Source organism: Catharus ustulatus, chromosome 1, assembly GCF_009819885.2.
Source record: "Catharus ustulatus isolate bCatUst1 chromosome 1, bCatUst1.pri.v2, whole genome shotgun sequence".
In the NCBI taxonomy this organism is placed as follows: Eukaryota; Metazoa; Chordata; class Aves; order Passeriformes; family Turdidae; genus Catharus; species Catharus ustulatus.
Window position 1 is genome coordinate 26617370 of NC_046221.1, and position 23003 is coordinate 26640372.

Consider the following 23003-nt stretch of genomic DNA (forward strand, 5'->3'; position numbering starts at 1 on the left):
AGACTATTCTTGAAACTTAATTTCTGATGACTATGCACTTGTAGTGCTACTGCTGCAGTTTTAAATCTAGAACAACATGGAACTTGATGCCCAAACTTAAAATTTGCTCCACTACAGAACAGTATCATAATTTGGAAATAGCGATGAAATTTAAAACTTATTCAGAATGCAAGATTTGCTGGCACATCTTCACAATCTGATAAATCAATACAGTACCGGGAGAAGTTATGTCTTAAAAGGTAGAAACAAAACTGCTATCACTCAGTGGAATAGCATATCTCCACATAGCACACTGAGAGGGTATTAACAACATTGATATTGTGTTAATGCAGATTCTGTGCATTTAAATATTGCAAAAATACAGAACATAGCTAAAAGGTTGACTGTCTTCCTAGGTAGAACTTATCATTTGGGTTTCCTAACAATATTTTCATGAAACCTTTGGACCAGAGTCACAAGTCAGTTAATCTGTATATTATCATAAATAAAGTTTTTATTGATATAAAGCCAATTGTAAATTTACCAGTTTTCCTCATACCTGTGTTTTTTCTGATGTGTTAGTTTGAAACTGATCAAATAACAACAACAACAATAACGACAAAAAATCCTCAAACAACCCATCTTCTAAGCTTCCTACAGCCTGGTGCCCATGAAATTTTGCCTTTCAGCCCACAGGCTCCCTTACCTCAGCACCAACTCTGGCTTCAGTACCTCTCCACTTGACAAGCTACAATAACAGGTTCAGCCCTGTGCAGCTTCAGGGCCTGAAGGCAGTCCAGGATGGACAGGAATGGATATCTCCACTGCGAGAGGTGCCAGAGAGAGAAAGGAACAGGCACAGACTGTTGTAAGGCAAGGCAATATACTAAATACTAGCTGCTCCAATCCTTGTTTCTTTAATGGAAAAGGCAGACTGGGATTTCTGTCATGCCAGGATGTATGAACATGCTCCACAGAATAAATCAAAAAAATACGCAAAGTTCAAAATATATTTTAAAAAATATCTATCAGGTAAAAAAGATATTTCAGCTGTATACAGCACCACTACTCCCTGGGCATGGCAAATGCCACTCAGCACATTGCCTCCAGCTGATAAAACTAAAGCTCTGAAATGGTGTAGGAACTTGTTGCATTGTGAAAAATTGTATTTGATAAATACAGGCTCATCTCTCAGCTGAAACAATAAGCCAAACCCCTTTATTGTCCTTGGAAATTGCTCTCCAACTTTTTTCCTGTCACCCAAATGGACATTGTGTTTCCTGTCTATGTTGACAGCCCCGATAGAATTTCCCAAGGACAGTAACTGAGGAATGCTTCCAACCACAAATAATTCACTTCTTTGCAAGTTCACCCACATGATAGAGCCATACCTTGAATGCAGAGGGGAGTCCTGCTAAAGTTAATATTTTTCCAAAAGCTCTACTTTTTGTGTGATAAAAATACTACACAGTTTTCCTTCCTATAACTGGTCTCATGTGCCTTGCAAGAGCTGTTGCTGTAGGTATGGTGCTGGTAGGTGCTGGGGCAGGGAGTGTAAGAAGCCCTGGTGATAAAAGTCATATAGGGTAGTATGAAAATACTGCTCTGTGGAACATTTTTTTATGGATAGAAGAGGATGCCTGAATATTAATGGAGAAATAAATCCAAAGTTCTACCAGACAACATGAAAAACTTGGAAACTTAAATTATTCAGTCTATTTAAAAGACTGAATGTTCCAAACTTCAAATGGCTATTACCAAATCTGGGTTTTATCTTCTGTAGTCTTGGTGCTACAGGTAATGTGGAATTTATGAAAACCATGAATTTCTGGCAATAACATAATATTATGTCTACATATAAAGAGAAAAGTCTGCTTCTCCAAGAAGCTTTTTGGTAATAATTTTCTTTGTTAAATGCTTTGCTCACATTCTTTTTTCTCTCTTTATTGGGATTTTCCTTCAGGTGGCATGTAATACCATTGGGAGCAATGGGAAGGAAAATTACACTTGATCTGAGCTTAATGTTTTGACATATTGAAATTGTACCATTTTAAGCCTGGAACATACCTAACAGTCTAACCCAAAAAACCCAGTATCTGCACCCCCCAAATTGTTCACTGTGTTAGGAAGAATTCCAGTTAGTGTCAATAAAAATAATTTCTTTCCTTTTCAGAAAGCCCATATGTACTGTAAGAAACAGAAACACTCTGTATTTCAGTCTACAATGTGATAATGATTAAATTACAGTAAAAAAAATACCACAAAAACTTTCAAATTTAATGATTTTATCTTTAAAGCAAACATTGGCAACAAAAATGCAAATAGATTTAGATATAACAGATGTTATTGATATTTTGTACTTCTAAGTTAGTTGAGATATCTAGGAAGTAAACATGTTCATAGGAAAATTGGATTTTTTCAGTCTCCTGGGAAAGTTGTAATATGCCACATAAGTGAGGAAAGAATTCATGTCTCATTCAGAGAAAAGCAGATCCCTCAGCAGTTTGTTCTGGGAAATGTATTCAGGAAAATATGCACGATGGATTTTTTACAGAATTGTCCCAGGATGATTTTATGGGAACAACTACTCCACATTCAAGCTTAACCTTTTCCTTAGAAGTTTGAATACATGTCTGTTCTTTAGCCTTTAATTGAAAATCTAATTATGCAAATAAAATTTTCCAGAGAGGCTCCTTACTACAGCAGGGGATTTTAAGAACATAATTCTCAGCCTTTCCATTAATATATTGTGATTTCTAGGAACATGCACTTTATATCTAGCAGTTGGTCCAAGAGTTCAAATAAACCCAACATCAATTCTAAAACGATAACCACAAGTACTCCCTGCCCATCACTTTTTTATGAGTGGAACACAGGTCATAACTGGATTTCATGCCCCAATTTTATAATCTGTAACCATATAATTCAGTTTGTAAAACATTCACTGAAATTTGTGAGTAGCCACTATTATTGTCCTCACTAAAAAAATTTTCAAAACACACCTTGAATTTATTCTTATGGAACCTTACTGGTGCTATAGCATAGAACACATTGTTGTTGGTTTGGAATTTTAAAAATAAATATTAGTTAAGCATCTGAAAATAAATTAAAAACAGACAAAATAATGTGAACTAGTCTGAGTAAATCAATAGATATATGCATGTCTAAAATAATTTTTTTATCCAACACTAAGAATACTAGGGGATCCCAGTTTAGATTTGCAAAAATGCTATAATCAGTACCAGAGCTCTGTTTTCAAGAAAAATCATGGTCATTAAATACTGTCTTGTAAGGTTACTGTTAACATATCAACTGTGAACAGTTTAGTATTTGGATAAATGGAAATATATTTAGTCAAGCAAATTAGTAGTAGTAATAATAATAATAATAATAATAATAATAATTTTATGGGTTTTAAAATAAAAATGGAGCTCAAATGTCTCATTTAAAATGCCTTGGCCTCTTTATGGAGAAAGTTTATATATATGGTAATAGGATTATTTAGGTGTTTTTGAGATGTTAAAACTTCACAGAATTACAAATAAGAGGAAAAAGCTGGTTCTGGTTAATGCCACACTGATCTGCCTTCTGGGCAGGATACTGGTTGTTCAACATATTCACACATGGTTTGAAAAAAGGGTAGAAGCAAACTGATGAAATTTGCTTGTATATTAAAGAGGTTATTAAAGATAAGGACTCATTACAAAGTGCATTAGAAAAACTAAGGTTAAGGTTAATTCGGCTCCCTAAGATCACTTCTAAACTTTAATGTCTGCATGGGAACAGGTTGGCAGAGGTCCTGTCAGTGGAAAGCTGTTCAGTGCAGGCAGTGGGACTTAAAAGAGCTTCAACTCACTACTGGCAACACAGTAAAGCAGTATCATTAGAAGGAAAGGAAGTATTGTGCAGTCAGTGTAACTTCACATTGAGAGATCAGCCAGCGGCTTGAGAATAAGAAAACATATATGAATAATAGAAGCAAAGAATGAAAAGTTCCTTTAAGTAATTTCTTAGATACTTCTGGACATCATGCTACCTTACTTCAGACAAGTCAAACTGAATTACTTGAAGGTTCAATGCCACCAAACCTCTTCTGCTGGTGGCTTCCAGAGCCAGTGGCACCCAGACAGCACTCAGATGACACTGGCCCCACCTGGCACTGCAAAGTGAGAGGATGCATCTGTACCATAACTCACATTACACAGGTGTGGGATGCACTGAGACAGACAGATACGTGAGTGGACACTCCACAGCTGAGACTCAAATTATCTGTAGTCTGAGCTTGATCTGGAGCTTGTATTTTGAGGAACTGAATTTACTTTTTCAATCCTCAACATGGCCCAGTAACAAAGAATAAAAGTTCAGCAGTGGTGTTCTGGGTTGTCACACCAGTACTAATGCTACCAAGATGAAGTCACTAGTTCAATTAAAAAAGCAGAAAGTATTAGAAAGGAAAGGCCAAGGAACTGCACTAATAATAAACTTATTTATTTTATACAAGGCTATTATAAATAACTGCCACTTTTCAGAGATATTGTATTATGTGTCATGAAAAGAGCAATTTAATAATTCTTCTGTTAGAACACAAGATATTGGAAAGACTGCTATGTGTCTGAACCAAAAAAGGCCTTGACCTTTATTAGCTGAAAGGCTGTTTATTAATCTGAAAACAATCACTGATTATCTGTACTGATCATTAAAAAATTTTTCACTCATCTCAAATAAGCTCCAAAATGCCAAAGGTTAGTTTTGGCATTAGGTATGGACAAGAGATAATCCTTAAACATACATATGTTTCTTCTATACTCTTTAAGTATCATTATCTAAGTGTATTAGCTAAACTTGTCTGGCAGTATTTTCATTAGTATAGATGTTTGCGCATGGAAAAATCTTGACTATAGACTTTAAACTGTAGACTGGGGAGTTGAAAGCTGATAAAATAGGGAACTTTCCTATTCTTACTAAAAATATGCTGCTAAAGCCTAACAACACACCATAAATACTGTATCCATGTAGATGGATTCTAGAGAAAGGTGCGTGTGTTTTGCAGCCATGAAAATATCTGAAGAGACTGACAGGAGGACATACAAGAGTCAACAAATATGATTTTGTATATAATAGATTATCTGGTTCTACAGTCTTGGACTCATCAGTGTGAAATGACAGATAAAAAAATTACAGTCATTTGCTGTGCTGAAGTTAAAGAGAGACATGATTTTTCCACCACATGTATGAATAGCTTCTTTCAAACTCATCATCCTATTTCTTTTTCCACTTGTGAAGTACTCTGCAGCAGCTTTCCCAGTCAAGCATTTTGTTGAGAAGAGGAAGAAATGAGAAGTATGAAAAAGCATTTGTCAGGAGGACGAAAATCATGATGGATGGCAATATTTCAAACTTTTAATAATAAACATTTCCTGTATCTAAATTTATTTCTGTGAATTTTCTAATAAAATTGTTGCCTAAGAAACAGGAGTGTTTATACAGTGCATCTTTTACAAATAAGCTTTCTATGAATTAATTTGTCTTGTATAACTTAGATTGTTAGCCAGGCCATCAATGATCCTGTTGTAGAAAGTCTTTGTATCAAACTGATAAATGAAAGATCTTTCTGCACCAAACATTGATGTTAATAACTCTCCCATGGGCGAGACAACCATATTCACAGAGAGCAATTTCCCAAAGTTTTGCAAACCAGAAGATTTCCTAAATTAATCACTTAATCACACTTTAACCAACTGATTTTGCTTGACAAGGTGTAGTCATTAAATTATCTATTTTAAATATCACTAAGGCATTAATTGTCATGAAATCTCATACCTCGACCAATTTCAAAGTTGTCCTGAGTTTTTACAGTACACAAGCAACTAAAAATTACTATAAATACTCAGTGTGAAGGTTTTAACCTTCACGTAGAAATACTTAAAATCCTTAAAACACAGGCATTGCAGGCAAAAATATTCTAGAAAAAAGTTTCTCATGTGATGGCAAAAGTCAAGACACATATTCAGGTGGTTGAAATTCTGACATAAGTGCTGTGGCTCTAGGGAGATCCTTGGTTGCATCCTGTTGCGGCCCTACAGAATGTTATTGGAGATAAGCAAGTGGGTGCACGTGCCAACAACACCAAGTCTTCATCACACGGTGCTGCACCACCCAGACAGGGATATTACTGCTGCACAAATAACACCACTAATAAAAAAAGGATGGTACAATATAAAGGGTCTACAGAGTGTCTGTAGAACAGAAACTGCATCTTCTCTCCCTATCTAAATAACCTATTCAACTACACATACACAACTACATCTTACCTTATTTCCTTGAATGCCTCTTGGGCCTTGCTGACCTGGATTTCCCCTGATACCCTACAAAAAAGTCAATGCAAAGAATGAGTTGCCTTTGAAGATGTGCATAAATGTTGGGGTTTTATTTCTCCTGAATGGGGTACAGTGTAATATAGCACAATTCTAAGCTCTAAAGGACAAGAGTTTTCTGCATTATGCCCTGTAAAGTGCCCAACACATTGAATATTGTTAATATTCAAAAACTGTGTTGGCAGAAAAACACAGCTGTTTTTTACAGAATTGACAGGTTAGATGCAGAAGAAACTTACAGAATATACAGTATTTTCATGATTATAAGCCGCACCATTTTGACTAAAATTTTGGTCCGAACCCGGAAGTGCGGTTTGTAATCCGGAACGGATATATATGAACAATGTTCTAAAAGTTGCCAACCTGGAAGTGTGAGCCCGCGGCAGCCCCAAGCTGAGCTAGAGCCCAGCTGGCCCCGGCAGAGGCAGGGAAGCCCAGCAGAGGCGGGGTCAGCAGCATGGGGGGGCCGGAGGCGCCGGGGAAGCCCAGTGGCAGGGGGAAGCCCGGCAGTGCGGGGAAGCCTGGCAGAAGTGGGGCCGGCAGCACGGGGGTCTCCGGTGCAGGGGGGCTGGTGGCAGGGGGAAGCCTGGTGGCGAGGGGAAGCCCGGCAGAGCCGGGGTCGGCAGCGCCGGGCCAGGCCGAGCAAATGTGGCTGCGGTGGTGCAGGAGGCGGGTGGGGGCAAGTGAGCCTGGCGGCGGCAGCCAGCCCCAAGCGGCCCCACAGAGTGGCAGCGCCTAGCTGGGCCACCCAGCCCCATTGACAGCCCTGAACGGGCCGAGCCCGCCCGCCCTAAGCTGAGCCAGTAAACCCCACGATCCCATGATTCTGTTACTAATTGGCAACTTCGTGAAAGTTGCACGCGGATCCTTGCTGCGATCGAAAGTGCAGCTTATAATCCGGTGCGGTTTGTATATGGAGGAAAAATGAAACGTTGCTGACACCCTGGAAGTGCGGCTTATAATCCGGTGCGGCTTGTGATCGTGAAATTACTGTAATCTTCCCTTTTTATTTGGTAGCTTTTAGTTCCCTTACCTGAGGTCCCCGAGGTCCTGTAGGGCCCACAGAGCCAGGCAAACCCTGAGGAAAAATTAGATTCAATTATCAGATTAAAAGGAAATTTCAATCTGCTTTCAAATGTCAAGCACTTAACATGTACATGTAATGACTCAAATCTTTGTTTAAGCATTTTCTAGAGATTTTATTCGCTCACCAGAGTACTCTTGCTCTCATACTGTATTCAGTAACTGCCTGTTACATTCCACCCTCAATATTTGGTTAAAACACTTTTCATATGCAGAAAGCATAGTGAATGTCTACTTAACATCTTAGCTATTTGATTAAGAAGTTTTTATTTGCTACAGGTTTTAAAATTTAATTCCTAGAAGCATATTAGATACAGAATTCTTAAAAAAATGCTGCAGTTTCTATATCAGAATAACTTCAGGTAACGTCATCTCACTAACTCAAACTGCTGATTAATAGCCTGGCAGAATCACACTAATAATTCACAAAATCCATTAAAATGCATCAAAAGAATTTAAAATTCCATGACTTTTTGTTCCACTTGCTGTGATTTCTCCATCTAATAAGTTTTTACCAGTCTCAAGCACTGCAGATTATTCAAAAATCTTTCTGCTTCACTGTTTTTTATTTAGTCACCATAATACATTTTCTACAGAATTTCACTATTACTTGAGTCAATACACCATCATAATTTATTTCTAAAGCAAAAACAATTTTGAGAAAAATTACTGGTTTTTTTTATTTCTCTTACTTCTAATTAGTAACATTGCTATGGGCAGAGGCACTTGCAGATTGCTGCATTTTTCAAGATATGTGTCACATTTTGAACTTCTAGTATTCTTCACAAATTTAGCAGTGATACATTTGCAGACTGTACATCGACTGCCCCCACTAGAGATTCAGAGTCAGAAATTTTAAACAATTTTCTGCTCCCTGGTATTTGCTCCCAGGCCAAACATCAGCTACCAGAGAGAGAAAGAAAGCCCCACTCAGTTCTGCCTATTTCCAGCCCAACTACACAAGCAATGGATGGTACAGTGATATGCTGATGCAGCGATGGCTACTTTTGGTAGCATACAAATGTATGACTTGAGTCAGTTCTGATTCCAAAACCAAACAGAAACTGTCCAAATTTCAAGACTGAACTGCATTTGAAAAAGCTCTGATAAACAGCACTAAAACTACTAGATTCAGTCTGATTAGTGTGATGAGAAAGTGGCAGTGGATAAAGGCAACATTTTCAAATTAGACTCCCAATCATGCTTCAACACCCATCACCCCAGTTAAAGATGAACCTCAGAATACTGAATTTGTTTCTCATACATTTGCCTATATGTCTTCTGTGTTTGATTTTGTCTAGCCTAGAATGCTTTCTTTAAAAACAAACCCGTAACTTTGTTCTGTCTTCAGGATTTGTGAATGTGAAGGTGGGAATTCTAGAACTGACTGATCCCCTGCAGAGGTCAAAGTTTATTTTCATCACTGTCCTCAACAGAAATGAAGCAAGCAGATTTCTGGCAGCCTTGGCATGTTTTCTACATCCAGTTTCCTTGTCTGCTTTGATCATGTTCATTGCCAGCTTCTGAACAGCTTCCTTTTAGCTAAGTAGACATTTCACATAACATCATGCTATTTCTCACATGCCTGGATAAGGGTATGATATTTCTTTGTTCCTCTAAGAGATGCAGCTCTCTCCTTTTTCATTGATATTTCAGAGTTCTCTGATTCACTGAAGTCTGAAATTTGCTCCAATTTTGAAAAACAGTATCCCACAAAATATTCTCAGCCTTTAGATTTTCATTAGGGTGTAATGCCCTTTTTTCTTTGCAATAAATACTTCTGGAATTAATATTCATTAATTCCTACCTGAAATCAATCATAAAATAGCAGCTTCAAGGAAAACAAAAACTTTTCAAAGTGGTATTTGATAAAGATAAGCTTAATATGGGTGGTAAAACTGAAGAAATTTAAGAGAACAGTAGGTGCAATCTAATTGGCAGTTCTTAGCAATTGTAACTATAAATCAGTGGTTTGCATGACTCATACAAACTTGCTCGTATGAACTCAAGATATGACTCCTAAGTCAGATAATCAGATGATCCTTCCATCTTTCAGAATGTAAATAAACCATATAAAAATCTGTATTCACTTGCAACACTATTGCATTCCAGGTTAAAAGGAAAAGAGGACTGGATAAAAGTGTGAATTAATTAACTGTCAGGCTCATAGACCTGAAAGTTGTTAATGTTGGGTAAGAACCTGCTTCTATTGCAATATAACTATCCACTCAAATTGAAATTAAACTTTTAAGGAAATAAATTGCGTGCTCTCTGTAATATGTTCAGTCCTTGTGTAAGCAAGGCTTGGCATTGGTCCGGGCAGCTTTCGTTTTATGTAAGGATCTGCATTTCTTACGCAAAATAGAAAAATAAGGATATGGTGAACTGTGCATACAATTTCTACAAACCATGTTTCTACTATGAATGTATCTCTACCACCAGGGAATTATAAAGTATTCAAAATTCACAATAATCTTTTCAAGCTGCATTTATGAATATGTTACATGATTTTGTAATATCTTAAACAAAAACAGTTGAAATAAAAATTATACTTACTATTTCTCCTTTTGTTCCTGGGGGTCCGCATTCTCCTCTTTCACCCTTTATAAGAAATCAAAGGGTTCACAGCTAAACAAGATGATTTGATTACACTACATGCATTAAAGACTGTGCAAGCAGTAGCACAAGAGGTTTCGTTGACTCTGAGAACCTGGAAGTAGCATCATTATACATAGTCTGTAGAAGGTAAGACCTGGTCTAATCAAGATAGGCAATTTCTGAAATACCTGCAAACCATCCAACTTATACCAGAGGATACTACATTTAATATCTAATAAGTCTTGCTGCAGGTTTTCCACCTTGCTGCACTGTTTCCAGAGATTTCATAACTGTGATGTCTGAGAGTCTCCTGAATAACAACTGTGAGACGGAACATATGGAATGAAGAAAGAATTAAGTGTTTCACTGATGATTTCACATACTGATAGACACATGAAAAGTAGACCTATGAGTCTACTGTTCCCATTTTCATGAAATCCTACTACAAAATTGAGTGAAGCATTTTACTAATTAATACAAAGATTCATAGAGGTACTGCTTTTATTAACAATGTAGAGAGAGAAGTGTCAAACCAAGAAAAGTCAAAAGGAGACTATCTGTTTAATTTCTCACTATGATGGTCCACTTTGCAATTCATCTCTAGAATCCTGCAAGTCACTGAAATGTATAGTTTTTTTTTAATATTCTTGGAGAGACTGCGTTGAAAATTTTCTTGATAGGTTAAAAGTAAACTTCCTTGTGGTAAATTTTTCAAAAGCTAATGATTGTCACATTGTGTTTGTAGTAAACATTTTCTCTTTCTTTCCCTCTTATTCAACCCCCAACTTTCTTCTTCCTTCCAAAAACTGTATTTTTGGTGGTTGACAGTTTTCTTTTTAATATTTAGATTACATTCTCTGATTTGGTGGGTATTTTATTTCCAGCAATCCAATCTGTAAGCACTTACATAAATTTTCCACTTACTTGAAAGTAAGTTGATTGCATTAGGAGCCTTCATGACAAAAAGACAAGATCTTTTTTCCATTCTTTCACATACACTGTCAGCAAGTGACAATTTATTTTCAGACTACTTCTATGCTACAAAAAACTTACCTTGTCTCCCTTGTAGCCAGGAGGACCCTATTCAAAAATTGAAAAAAGGAAAAAAATCGTAAAAGAGAAAGCAAAGTCCTAACATACTGCTAATTTATGTAGAAAAAACCCCAACCCCCCTCAGTAAAGAAGTATGTTCCAGAAGTTTGACTATTCACAACAATATCTCTCTGAAATTGTTTAATATATAATTCTCTGCAAATCTAGATGTGTATTTTTTACTCGTGTATTAGCTGTAAATATGCCACTCAGTTTGTCAGTCTCCTAGTAGATACATGCTGCCATTTAAATGGGACTTTTAAACTGAGTTACTCTTACACAGTGAGAAGTGTTAATCTTTCTCCAGTGAATCATCAAGAATTCTGAGAATTGTCAGTTGTTAGAAACCACCAAAGGACTATGTAGAGTTTTTATCAGGTCTGTCTTTGGGACAAGTCTAATTCAAGTCAATTAAATATCACAGAGCTTCAGAAGTTCCTTCTGAAAGGAGTGTCTCATCTCTATATTTAAGCACATGGTTGGACTGTTTCTCTCAGTATACACGCTTCTCTAAACCAGGCCTTAGTGTAGGTGCTTTAAATAATTGAATACAGTAGACACATACAAAATGAAAATAAAATTTTTAGGTCAGAAAATGTGAAAAGTCAAAAACTGAGTTTGCACTGTAGTAGTCACATACCTTTTCGCCTTTCTCTCCATGATCCCCTTTTTGAGCATCACCCTATTGGAAGCAAAGGAATACAACTGAAGTATGTATTACATATATGAAATATGTGTCGGGGTTGGTCCAAAGATCTGCCTCACAACCATCAAAATGACTGGAGACCCTGAGACCCCAAGACCCCTATCTCTTGCTTAGGACAGGAATTGCTGGTCTGGCCAAGGTGGATGCTTGCCCAGGGACTGTGTGCAGGTGCGCTTGGTGCTTTGCCATGGTATGCTGCTCTCGAGCAAAGTATTGGTTATAGCGCCCTGTTCCTGCACCTGCTTCTTGAAACCACGGGCCTCTGAACACAATAGTCCATAAATCTCCCCACCTTTTGGCCAGAGGCCACTCTCCTTGGAAACTGACTATAAAATGATTACTTTCTGAAGAGACTTTTGAGATCTCTTTCTCCCCACGGATGGAAGACATCGACAGAGGACCCAAGGACAACATCCCATCTGTTGGTAGCTATTCCCCCTATTCTTTCTCTCTCTCCCTTTTTTACTTCGTTTCCCTATTCTCTCTCTCTCTTATATCGTAAACTAAGCTGTTGGCACACAATAAACTGTATTGCTGCTTGTTGCTGAATAAAACTTTAGTCCCTTCTTGTTTGTCTTTTGCACCCTGGGGTCGAACGAACCATCACGACTCCCACTCAGGTTGTGTGGACCGTGGCACCCTGTCATTTACCCATATTGCACTGAAACCAAGAACACTGTTAAACAAGTAGAACTGTTTTTTCCTATTTATTAACATTCATTTAGCATAGAAAACTCAACTATTATCATGAGATGACTGAAATCTTAGAGTTATTAGAGTGAAGGGATGTGTGTACTGTTAGAAAGCTCTGTGGAACCTAAAGAGCCTTCAGCTATATTCAGAGACTTCTGTTGTCAGAGAAAAACTGGAATGATTGGCAGTGTTAACTTGTTAGTTTAGTTTTAAATTTTTATCTCACACTTGTAAGGCAGCTAGCTATAAACTGGCAAGACTCAACATTAAAAACTTATTTTAACATGTTTTTCCTTTTCTATATTCACATCTATGGTTTGAATAACTGCATAGAAATTTGCTTTATTTATTTTAAATTCACATTACCTTGTTTCCCTTTGGTCCTGGGTCACCTTTCTCCCCTTTGTCACCAGCACTGCCCTGAAACAAAGCAGGAAAATCTTATTATCATTGTGAGGATAAAACTCTCCAGCTTGCCAAAATCATTCTGGAATAAATGAAGAAGAAGAAACCCCCGCTGATTCAAGTATGGTACATGTGACACAATATTCATTTAGCTAAACCCACTCTGGTATTATAAGGTATCTAAAAAACTCTTTTAAACAATATTCCATGATAAATACGTTTGTGACAGAGCATCTGAAAAATCGAACTAGGAAGGCATTACAGAAAACAAGCACAGTTCTTCCTTCTCATTTTTCAGTTAACCACCACTATCTCATCTTCTCTGCTTAGAAAAAAACTGTACAGAACAGTTTAGGGTCAATATTCAGCAGCCCTAAGGAAAAAATTAATGCACCATTTTTTATTACTCTTTGGAGGATCATGACGGTGGGGACTACAAAGTTTGGTGTATACACATCTGTGTAACAGGTTGCATCTAATAATTTTGGATAAAAGTGACTTAAGAATTTTTGTATCTAAAATTTTAAATTGTAAACAGAGGTTCTGGTGCACATTACCAGATGAACATTATCCAAAAGGATTGAATGATAGGTCCTGGTGTCATGACCTGCTAACAGTATGGTTGACCCATTAGAGTTTAGGGAGAAAGACAAAAACCTCTGAATGTATCTTGCTTGTCTCTGGGGGAATTATTAAAGACAGTAAAATGATCAGAGAGGTCATCCATTGTCTGAACTCACACTTTTCTGTTCCTTCCTAGAGCTAAGAAATATGTGATGAAGCATTACAAGAGAAAAGACAGTGCTGGAGGCACAGTTTTAGACCTTTCCTCATATATCCATTACCCTCAGACTTTTCAACCTTTACACCTTACAAAAATAGAAGTGGGTGGTGGGTGAAAATCTTTGTCTAATGGACCTTTCCTTCCCCATTGCAAGATTCAAGAACAACTTTTTTATTTGGGTTCCTGTTTATCTACAGTGGTTCTATTACCCAATAATAGAAATATATTCTCAAGATAGTATCTCACTATGGACAGTTTTTTTTCTGAGCTCTTTTAACAGTGGTCTTTCACTACCAACATTACATGCTACAATAAATCAATCTTTTTGCAGTACATGCACAGCTAATGTCTTGTTTTTTACATAGTTCACATAGTAACCAACTTAAGTACTGTGCAGTATTGATCTCAATTAAAATTCAAATTCTTGAGCCTACTCAAATAAACGCATACTTACTCGATCACCTTTGTCTCCTTTCGCTCCCGTTTCACACTCACAGATCTTCCGCACACACTACAAGGAGAATGTTTTTCAAATATATTATTTCAAATTTTTAAAGCATAAAATTTTGCTTTTGCCACAGATTAAATAACATAATAGTGCAATAATAGGAAATAAATGATGTTCTAATATATTTATTTCTCATATAATCAACATTAAACTTCCATATAGAACAACCAAAATCCGTTACTTGATTTATTTACAGCAAAATAAATTTCTTATTGTAGTGACTGTAGTCACTGTAATAATTACAAATATTTAAGATAGCATATATACACAGTACTGTGAAACCTTACATAAATTTTGAACCATTTTAACATTGTTATTTTTTTCTAACGAGACCACAAATGAATTTGTATATCTTGCATTAGACCTATTCCACTCTTGTACGAAGAGTTTTTATGTCTTACTGTTAATACTACTCACTACTGAGCTAATATCATAGATTTCTCAGGAGGAAGGAAGAAATGCAGGAAAGTTAAAATAAAAGTAATTATGGTCAGAAAATTTAACTAGAGATCGAAGGTTGATTAATCCTCAAGTACTTTTGCATTATAGAAGAAGCAGACTTTGGGAAGTCTAGTGTTGATAAGAGTAATCAAACACAAAGAACAAAAACCCTACCTGCTTCTGTAGCAAGGTTTCCTGAAAAAAAAAAAAAAAAAATTACTTTCATATAGATATGACTTAATTCAACAGAGTACTAGTTTTTCCTCACTAGTTTATAAAATCTCCACGGTGAATGGTAAAGATGATGAATATCTTCATCCTTCAGTCCTTCCTCAAAGGGGCAAGAACCAGTCTGTGAAACTACTCATACAGAAACAAGCTCTTGGTAGGCAGAGAGGGTTATACCATGTGACACACAGTGATCAGAAAACACATGAGAATTAATGGGATAGTTAAACAGACAGTATTAAGGCACAGTGCTAACAACAAGGACTATGAAGAGACTTCCTCATCAGAGACCTTCCTTTCAAAAGCCCTACAAACAGAATATATAGGGGAAGGACGCAGTGATTATGCATGAGATCTAGCTATCTTCTAAAGTATTTTCATATGCTCAGAGACACACTATGTGTGCAGAGAAATGTGATCAGGACAGCTGAGCTATTATTGTCCAAGGACACAACTCCTTGGAGAGTGGCTAGCAGAAGGAAGCTTTATCTGTCCTGACTCTGCAGTAGCAGAGAAGGCACCATAAAACCTTCTGCACTGTCTTCAGTGCTTATCTAATCAAGGTTATATGAAATCTGCCAAGGATAGACACATTACAAGACTAACATCAGCATAACTTACCAGCTCCAATGCTATATCAACTACCAGGTTCTGGTCATCCAGGCACAGGACGTGTTTAGAGGACGAATCACCAGATATCATGAGCAATTTTTCTTCTTGGACTGTTTTCTTAGAAAGGCCAATGGTAATAAAATGTATTCCAATACTTCTAGCTGTTGTGGCTATACCCTGGACATCAGGGCTGTTTGGATGGTCCACACCATCAGTCATCAAAAACGCCACTTTCACACTTCTCTTCTGACTTTCAGTTTTAAACAGATGAGTGGCATTTGAAACTGCATAATAGGAATAAGTGCCTTGGCCAATAAAGCCCAGGGAACTGACTTTCTCCTTAAAATTCTGGACATTTTTCCAGGCTGTAAAGGGATGATCAATGCTGACTGTGCTGCTGAACTGCATACTTGCTAGTCTGACATTATACATGTGAGACTTCACAGGCTTCATCTGGAAAATGTTGTCAGTTAAATTTTGAGCAAAATCCTTCTGTAAGTCAAACAATCGATTTTTGGCACTTTCTGAACTGTCCAAGATAAAGAGTATATCAATGAGACATGTCTGACCTGTAAGAGAACAAGGAAGTTAAATCTATGAATGATGGGAGTACCTGCACAACAGATTTCAGATAATTCTCTGTAAAAAAAAATTCCCAAAGATTCCGCTATCTTTCCAGTAAAAATTCTAAGGATAAATTTCACTGTAAGAATCCAAGAAATTCTAATAAAAATTGTCAAGTTAGGGTCTTGATGGGATTGTTTTAGTATTTTAATTGATTTTGTATAGAAAATTTACCACAAACAAAAAATCAGGTTCCTTACAATTTCTCTTAAGACAAATGCATGCCCATGAAAATCATTGATCAAAGTGGAATCCATGTCCAAGTAGTCAAGAAGTATTTTTCAGCTGTCATATTCAAAATAAATCACATTTTACATACTCACATGAAGGTTGTCAAATACTAAAGATTAATGCTAAAATGCATGGATACATGCAACACATTCAGTCAAAAATTTTAAGAAAATGGTTTTACCTTCATCTTTTGGCACAGGAGAGTAAATATTCTTTCCTTTTTTTCTGTTTTGCCCACATACTATCTGGTTTCTTATCATAGTCAGAAGTATAAAGCAAAAGAAAAAGCTTTTTTTCCTCATAGTGACTTTCATCCTAAATTGACAACTTTTCCTTCCTGTTAAAAGTAAAAGGTCCCCTGTGAATACTTCATTAATAGAAGCACATAAATAAATACAGAAACTTCAAAACATATTTGTGGGAAGCATAGTTCTAGACAAAATATATAAAAAAAGAATTATAAAAAGTTACTGTGTAGATAATTTAAGCACAGTATACAGCACTACCTCAACTGTAACTCTCATGGATAGTAGAACTGTTTATTACATAAGAAATGTGGGTATAACACTGCCTTTTCTTTCTTAATAAAAAGTCTGGAGCATCAGTATAAGCAACTTATTAATCTAAAAAACAGTGGCTTTAATTAATAATATATGTAGTATATATTAAATATGTTATATAAATTTAATTAATATATAAAATAGATATTTAATTAAATTTATATTCAGTACATTAAAATAATATTACATGGATGTTACAGAATATGTGCAGTATTTTTCATAAAGATAATATTCTAACTTTAATGACAATATACTGATAAAATGAAAATTAGAATTTTTAAATGAGTAATTCAACATGTTTTTACAGAATACTGAACTAAATTAAATACTGAATTAAAACTGATTAAAAAAAAAGCGTGTGTATTACAAAAATTAATTTTAAATCTCATTAATAATGAAGACAATATGTTAAATATAAAAATCCTTCCTAAATCTTCTTTTCAAGCCCTCAAGCAGTTACATATACAGAAACCATAAGTGCAGTCCTCTAAAACTAGAGAGGAAATAATTGTCTCTTACCTTTGAAGGCATCCAGAAAGCAAATTGTGGATTAAAAGTTTTCAGTGTAGAAAATATCTGTAAGTAATTCTGGAAAATATGTTTTGTTTACCAAAATAAAGCAATCTATAAATAAATAGCCTATCCACTTGTGAATGGCTATACCTTGCATCTAGATATTATATGTTTTACTGTTGCTGTTTAGTTGGCCAGAGTTTAAATGAAGATAGTTGGGCACTTGGCCAGGGCTGAGTGAGAGACCAAGCCATTTATTAAAGGGACAGTGTCAGTCAATTTTCCCACTTCAAGTAACTGCACTTTTACATTCAACAACCCCACTTTTAGACAACCTACATCTTTACCCTTCACTCTGCCAGTCACATGTCTTATGCTTGTCTGTGTTAATGTTGCAGCACTGGCTGGATCAGAAATGTGAGAGCAGTACAACATCACTTGCAGGCTAGAACTGAAGTCTGATCTGATGGTTTGAGAGTCTGCCAGGACTGCAGGACTCAAAGGTGGTATCTTCACTAGAAATTGCAATGATAAAAGACATCTTAAAAAAAAAAAATCTTTCTTGAGTTGGTTTCTTCAGAAATTCTTCCTGTTTTTTAAATCTTCTGAGGCATCAGACACAGACAGAGTATCTAAAAGGCAGTCATGCATGCAGCTTTCAGAATGTTTCAAGGAAATTATGTTTTCTCTATCTACTGTCAGGCTTCAGAGTAAAATTGTGTTTTCAAGTGTTAAGTAAAAACACTTTCTTTCACTTGGGGTGAAAGAAAGTATGCCAATGGTAAGTCTCGAGAAATCATAACAGGCCCTGAGGGAGTTAAGTGTAAATGCCCAGCAGAAGGTAGCAGACGTCCTCTAGACAGGCACTGCCTAACAGACAAGACATCCCTCAGTACCTTGGTGACAGGGCAGAATCAGAGAATATCCTGAGTTATTAGGGACCCACAAGAATGTAGTCTAACTCCTAGCCCTGCATAGGCCAACATCAAAAATCACACCATGTGCTGAAGAAGTTGTCCAAATGTTTCTTGAACTGTTATAGGTTTGGGGTGTCACCACTTTCCTGGGGAGCCTGTTCCAGTGCCTGTTCCAGGCCACCAGGACACACTCATGTTCACCTTGCTATCAACCAGGACCTCTAGAGCCCTATTCAAGGTTACCCTGTCCCAGGTGCTGAATCTGGGACTTGCCCATGTTAAACTTTATACAAATGGCGATTGTTGAGCCCTCTAATTTGTCGAAGTCTCTCTGCAGGGCCTCTCTGATGGGCTCCACACCTCCTCCTCCAAATTTACTATCATCAACAAATTTACTTAGCATACCTTATAGACCTGTGTCCCAGTCATTTATTAAGATGTTGAAGAGCACAACCTGTGTCACCTATAACCCTATGCATGACCCGTGAGGCAGTAGATCACCCATCAGATGTGTTTATCCAGCTGTGTGTTTGACATTTTGTCCAGAAGGATCCTGTGAGAGACAGTATAAAAATCTTTACTGCAATCCAAAAAGACTGTATCAACTGGCTTCCTTTGATCAACTAGGTAGGTTTCCTTGTTGTAAAAGGAAATTAACTTTGACAAGTAGGAGTTTTCCTTCATGAAATCATGCTGCCTGTTACTGATGATTACTGCACTGTCCTTCAGAAGTTTTTCACTACTTTCCAGAATAATATTATCCATAATTTTACCAGGCACTGATGTGAGACTGACAGACTTGTAGTACCAGAGTCATTGTCTAGCTCTTCCTAAAAATTTGGCCAGTATTTGTCAGCAACCAGACCACTGAAACCATTCCAGATTCCCAAGACCAATGAAAAATCATTCAGTGAGGTCTTACAAGGACATCATCCCTCTGAGTAGCCTGGGATGAATCCCATCAGGCCCAATAGACTTCGCAGAATCCAGCTGCAGCAGGAAATACCACACTAGTTCAGGGTTGGATGGGATACGTTGACTAGGAGCTTTTAAGTAAGACAAGTACATTTAAGCTGTCACGTAAACAGAGGACATTTCCTGCTGATTTCATTTAAATGTTGGTGAAAGGGAAAGAACTGGGAGGAAAAGAATAAGGCACAACTGACCCATGAACATAAAGTATCTGTCTTTATTAAGGTCAGTAGAAACATCCTTCACGCAGCCTGGGTGCAAGGTCACTTTACTGATAGACTAAACACTTCCTTAAGCTCTCACTTCCTGCTCCTCCAAGGGTATATCACTTTATAGACATTCAGCCAGAAAAACACCTTTGCAACACCATTATCTATTAATGTGTGCTGTGAGCTATGAGTATCATACCATATGTAACTTAAACTAAATTAAATAGTGAGACAAGTACTAAAGAACTCAAAGAGATCTTGGCTCTTAGCAAAGATAATCTGAAGAATAATAAGACAATCAGAAACAAATCTGTTTCTGTTGGTGGTTTTGGCTGAGGTAGTGCTGATTTTCTCCACAGTAGCTGGCATGGGGCTGGAAACAGTGCTGATAATTCAGGGATATTTCAGCTGTTGCTGAGTAGTGCTTAAACAGCGTCAAGGTGTTTTCGGCTCCTCATCTCACCCCAGCCGGAGGTGGATGCACAAGAAGTTGGTAGGGAACACAGCCAGGACAGCTGACTCCAGCTGACCCAAGGGATATCCCAGACCATAAACTATCACAATGAGGATATAAAGCTGGAGGAAGCTTGTCTGGGGGGCCATGGCTCAGGGGCTGGCTGGGCATGTGTCAGCTGGTGAGCAATTGCTTTCATTTGCAACATTTGTCTTTATTGGGTTTTATTTCTCTTTGCTTTTTTCATGACAGTATGGTTATTGGTTTTAAAAATTAATAAGTTAATTGGTTGAAGAACATTAATAAATTGTTCTTCTCTCAACCCATGCGTTTTCTTATTTTTACCCTTCCAATTCCATTCCTCCCATCCCAATGAGGGTGGAGAGTAAACAGGAGGCCGAGCACTGCTTAGCTGCTGGTTGGCGTTAGGCCATGACAGGTTGCATGTGAGAGCTGTAACTTGACGCCATGACTGTACACACCATTTACACACGTGTACCACTCCTACAAAGATCTGTCAGTCTGTTCATGGTCTGTTAACATGAAATGTACTGAAGGAACATGCTGCTAACAGAAAAAAATCCTACCTGCCACCATTGCTCATCCTCTTCATCCAGTTCAAGTGAGGAAGGAAGGATTTGCTGGCCCAGTAGCTGCAGCTTCATCCTAAAGGACTTCCTTCCTAGAAATCTCTACATCATCTCCTGTCAAATACGTGTCATCTTTATTGAGGCTAATTGTCTTCATTAAGTAAATGTTGCCTTCATTACACACATAGAAAACAAAGAATTTCAATGGAATACAGTAATTTTACACTAAATATCTGTTAGTGCTACAAGCGATAATTATTGTTAACACCCAGCATCTGTTATATTAGAGACACTGGTGATGATCAAACATTTCATTAGCAACAAATTAGTCACACAGATCACTCACACTGTTTACATACTTATTCTTACCCTTATGCATGCTTGGATGAGGACTGCAAACAAGCCCCTCGCATCACCAGCTATGGGAAAAAAAATGCTTTTTCCAGCAGTTGGCAAGATTTATCCACACTATGTGCCAAAATAGAATTGAATGAATGGATTTCCAAATGTGTTCAAAGATTCCTCATTTTTTGGGGAGACCTGCAAACAAGACTCTCATCTAGCAGAGATCAGAAAATGTTAACACTTAAGACTTAGACATAACAATTTTACTAGTCAAATATACATGTATCCTGGTGGATCTGATGCACATGCTGTATTTGGACAGTAATGGGGTCAAGTTTGGTTGCATTTCTCTAGCTAGAACATCTGTAAATCTGTTACAGGTTGGTCTGTAACTGGTCTCTGGGAACAGACTAAGCTCTTCTTCACTTCTTACTGTGTTTTGGAAGTACAGCAACAATCTTGTCAGCTCCAAAACAAGATCGTTGATTTGTGATTCAGAGCTTTTTTTTTCCTCCACTTTCATTTTAGTGTATATTTTCACAGCATAGAAATCAAATTTGATGGAAGTAATAACTCCAGATTTACAGCACTGTTCTAACTTTAGCACTTCCTGTAGAGCTTTTCAGTACAGCAGTGTTCCAGTTGCTGCCCTGAACCACATGCTCTGAACCAGATGCTCAACATATTCAGCTGCCAGTACTACTGAATCTGTCTAAATGCACCCATTATATGACCATACTAAAGTTCTAGTCTGAATTTCAAGTTAAAAAGCCTTTAGCTCCTGCATACATGCTGAGTCATATCTTCTACTGGAAAAATAATGTATAGTTTTTGCTCCTAGTGCATACCTGCCCTCCTTGAATACTTCTTGCTATTCTCATCATTGAAACTCAAAGACAGTAAAGAAGAAATAAAAAGAGAAAGTTGACAAAGACAAGAGAGAGTTTCTGTATGAAGACAGACCAAGTAAATTATTATTCTATTGCTTGAAAAGCCACAACTAAATATCAATGTGATACAAGCTATGCAAGTATGAAAGAAGGTGAGTATTCTAGAGTACATGAATGTAAAACGTCAGAGGACTTACACTATGTTTGTTCGATGACATCAATCAAACCTCACTGCCTTAAATTTATATTTTTTGCCCTGGTGTGCTCTTCACTCAATAAGAATGACAATAATTTCTATAAAGAATAGTAGATATTTTGTTCTCTGGCTAGGAGACATCACTAGTAGGTGCAATTTGAAATAAATATTTTAAACAGTTTTTTTAAATCACTATTCCTAGTACTAGATATATCTCTCCTCAGTGCTGTTGCTATTTATACACTGTGCAAGAAAATTGTGATTGCTTGCCTTCTTAAAACCAGATTGCAATAAGTGTACCAAAAGGACCACTGAGTTGCTGAATATTTAAGCTATGAAGACATTTATGCTATTTAAATCCTGCCCTCTGGTGTATCTATGTGATAATGCATAATGATACTAATGATAGTACTTCATACCGGGTGACTCATGCAGCATTTAATCATCTATACACACCTAGTAAAGGAGGCTACAGTCTGGGCAAAACATTTGTGCCCTTGTAATAGAAGGTGGAAGCTAAAGACCAAGATATTAAAAGACTAAGATACAACACTTTGAGGAGGGAGGACATGTCCTGAAAGAACTGGTTTTACTCTGTAGTTCCTACTGATCCTGAAATTTCACAAATGCCTTTCTTTTAGATACTCAGATATGAGCACCAGGACACCACATCGATCTTCTGAGTACTGCAAAGATAATGAAAGCTAGAAGTGAACGTATTGGCAAAGCAGCATGAACTGCTGAAGTACAGTAATTTCACAATTATAAGCAGCACCATTTTGACTAAAGTTTTGCTCCATACCCGGAAGTGCGGCTTGTATTCCGGAGCGGCTAATATATGAAAAAAAAGTCAGAAATTTGCCAACTGGAAATGCGAGCATGCAGCAGCCCCGAGCTGAGCCTGTGTGGCCCTGAGCAGGGCCAGGGTCATCCCCAGCAGCCGTGGGGGAGCGGGGCCGGGACTGGTGGGGGAGGGGGGAGCCGGGGCAGCTCCATGGC

The 23003-nt window shown here is 37.3% G+C and overlaps 1 protein-coding gene across 1 annotated transcript in view; it reads right to left on the minus strand.

Moving 5' to 3' along the window:
- The window catches only part of COL28A1 (collagen type XXVIII alpha 1 chain), a 57401-nt gene extending 40729 nt beyond the window's left edge, over positions 1-16672 (minus strand). The window contains exons 1-10 of the mRNA XM_033068717.1: positions 16540-16672; positions 15513-16072; positions 14838-14858; positions 14169-14225; positions 12892-12945; positions 11767-11808; positions 11088-11114; positions 9993-10037; positions 7387-7431; positions 6291-6344 (exon numbers count right to left, since the gene is read on the minus strand). Of these exons, the coding sequence (XP_032924608.1) occupies positions 6291-6344; positions 7387-7431; positions 9993-10037; positions 11088-11114; positions 11767-11808; positions 12892-12945; positions 14169-14225; positions 14838-14858; positions 15513-16072; positions 16540-16672 (1038 nt within the window). The remainder of the gene's footprint in view (positions 1-6290; positions 6345-7386; positions 7432-9992; positions 10038-11087; positions 11115-11766; positions 11809-12891; positions 12946-14168; positions 14226-14837; positions 14859-15512; positions 16073-16539) is intronic.
- Between the last annotated feature and the right edge of the window lie 6331 nt (positions 16673-23003).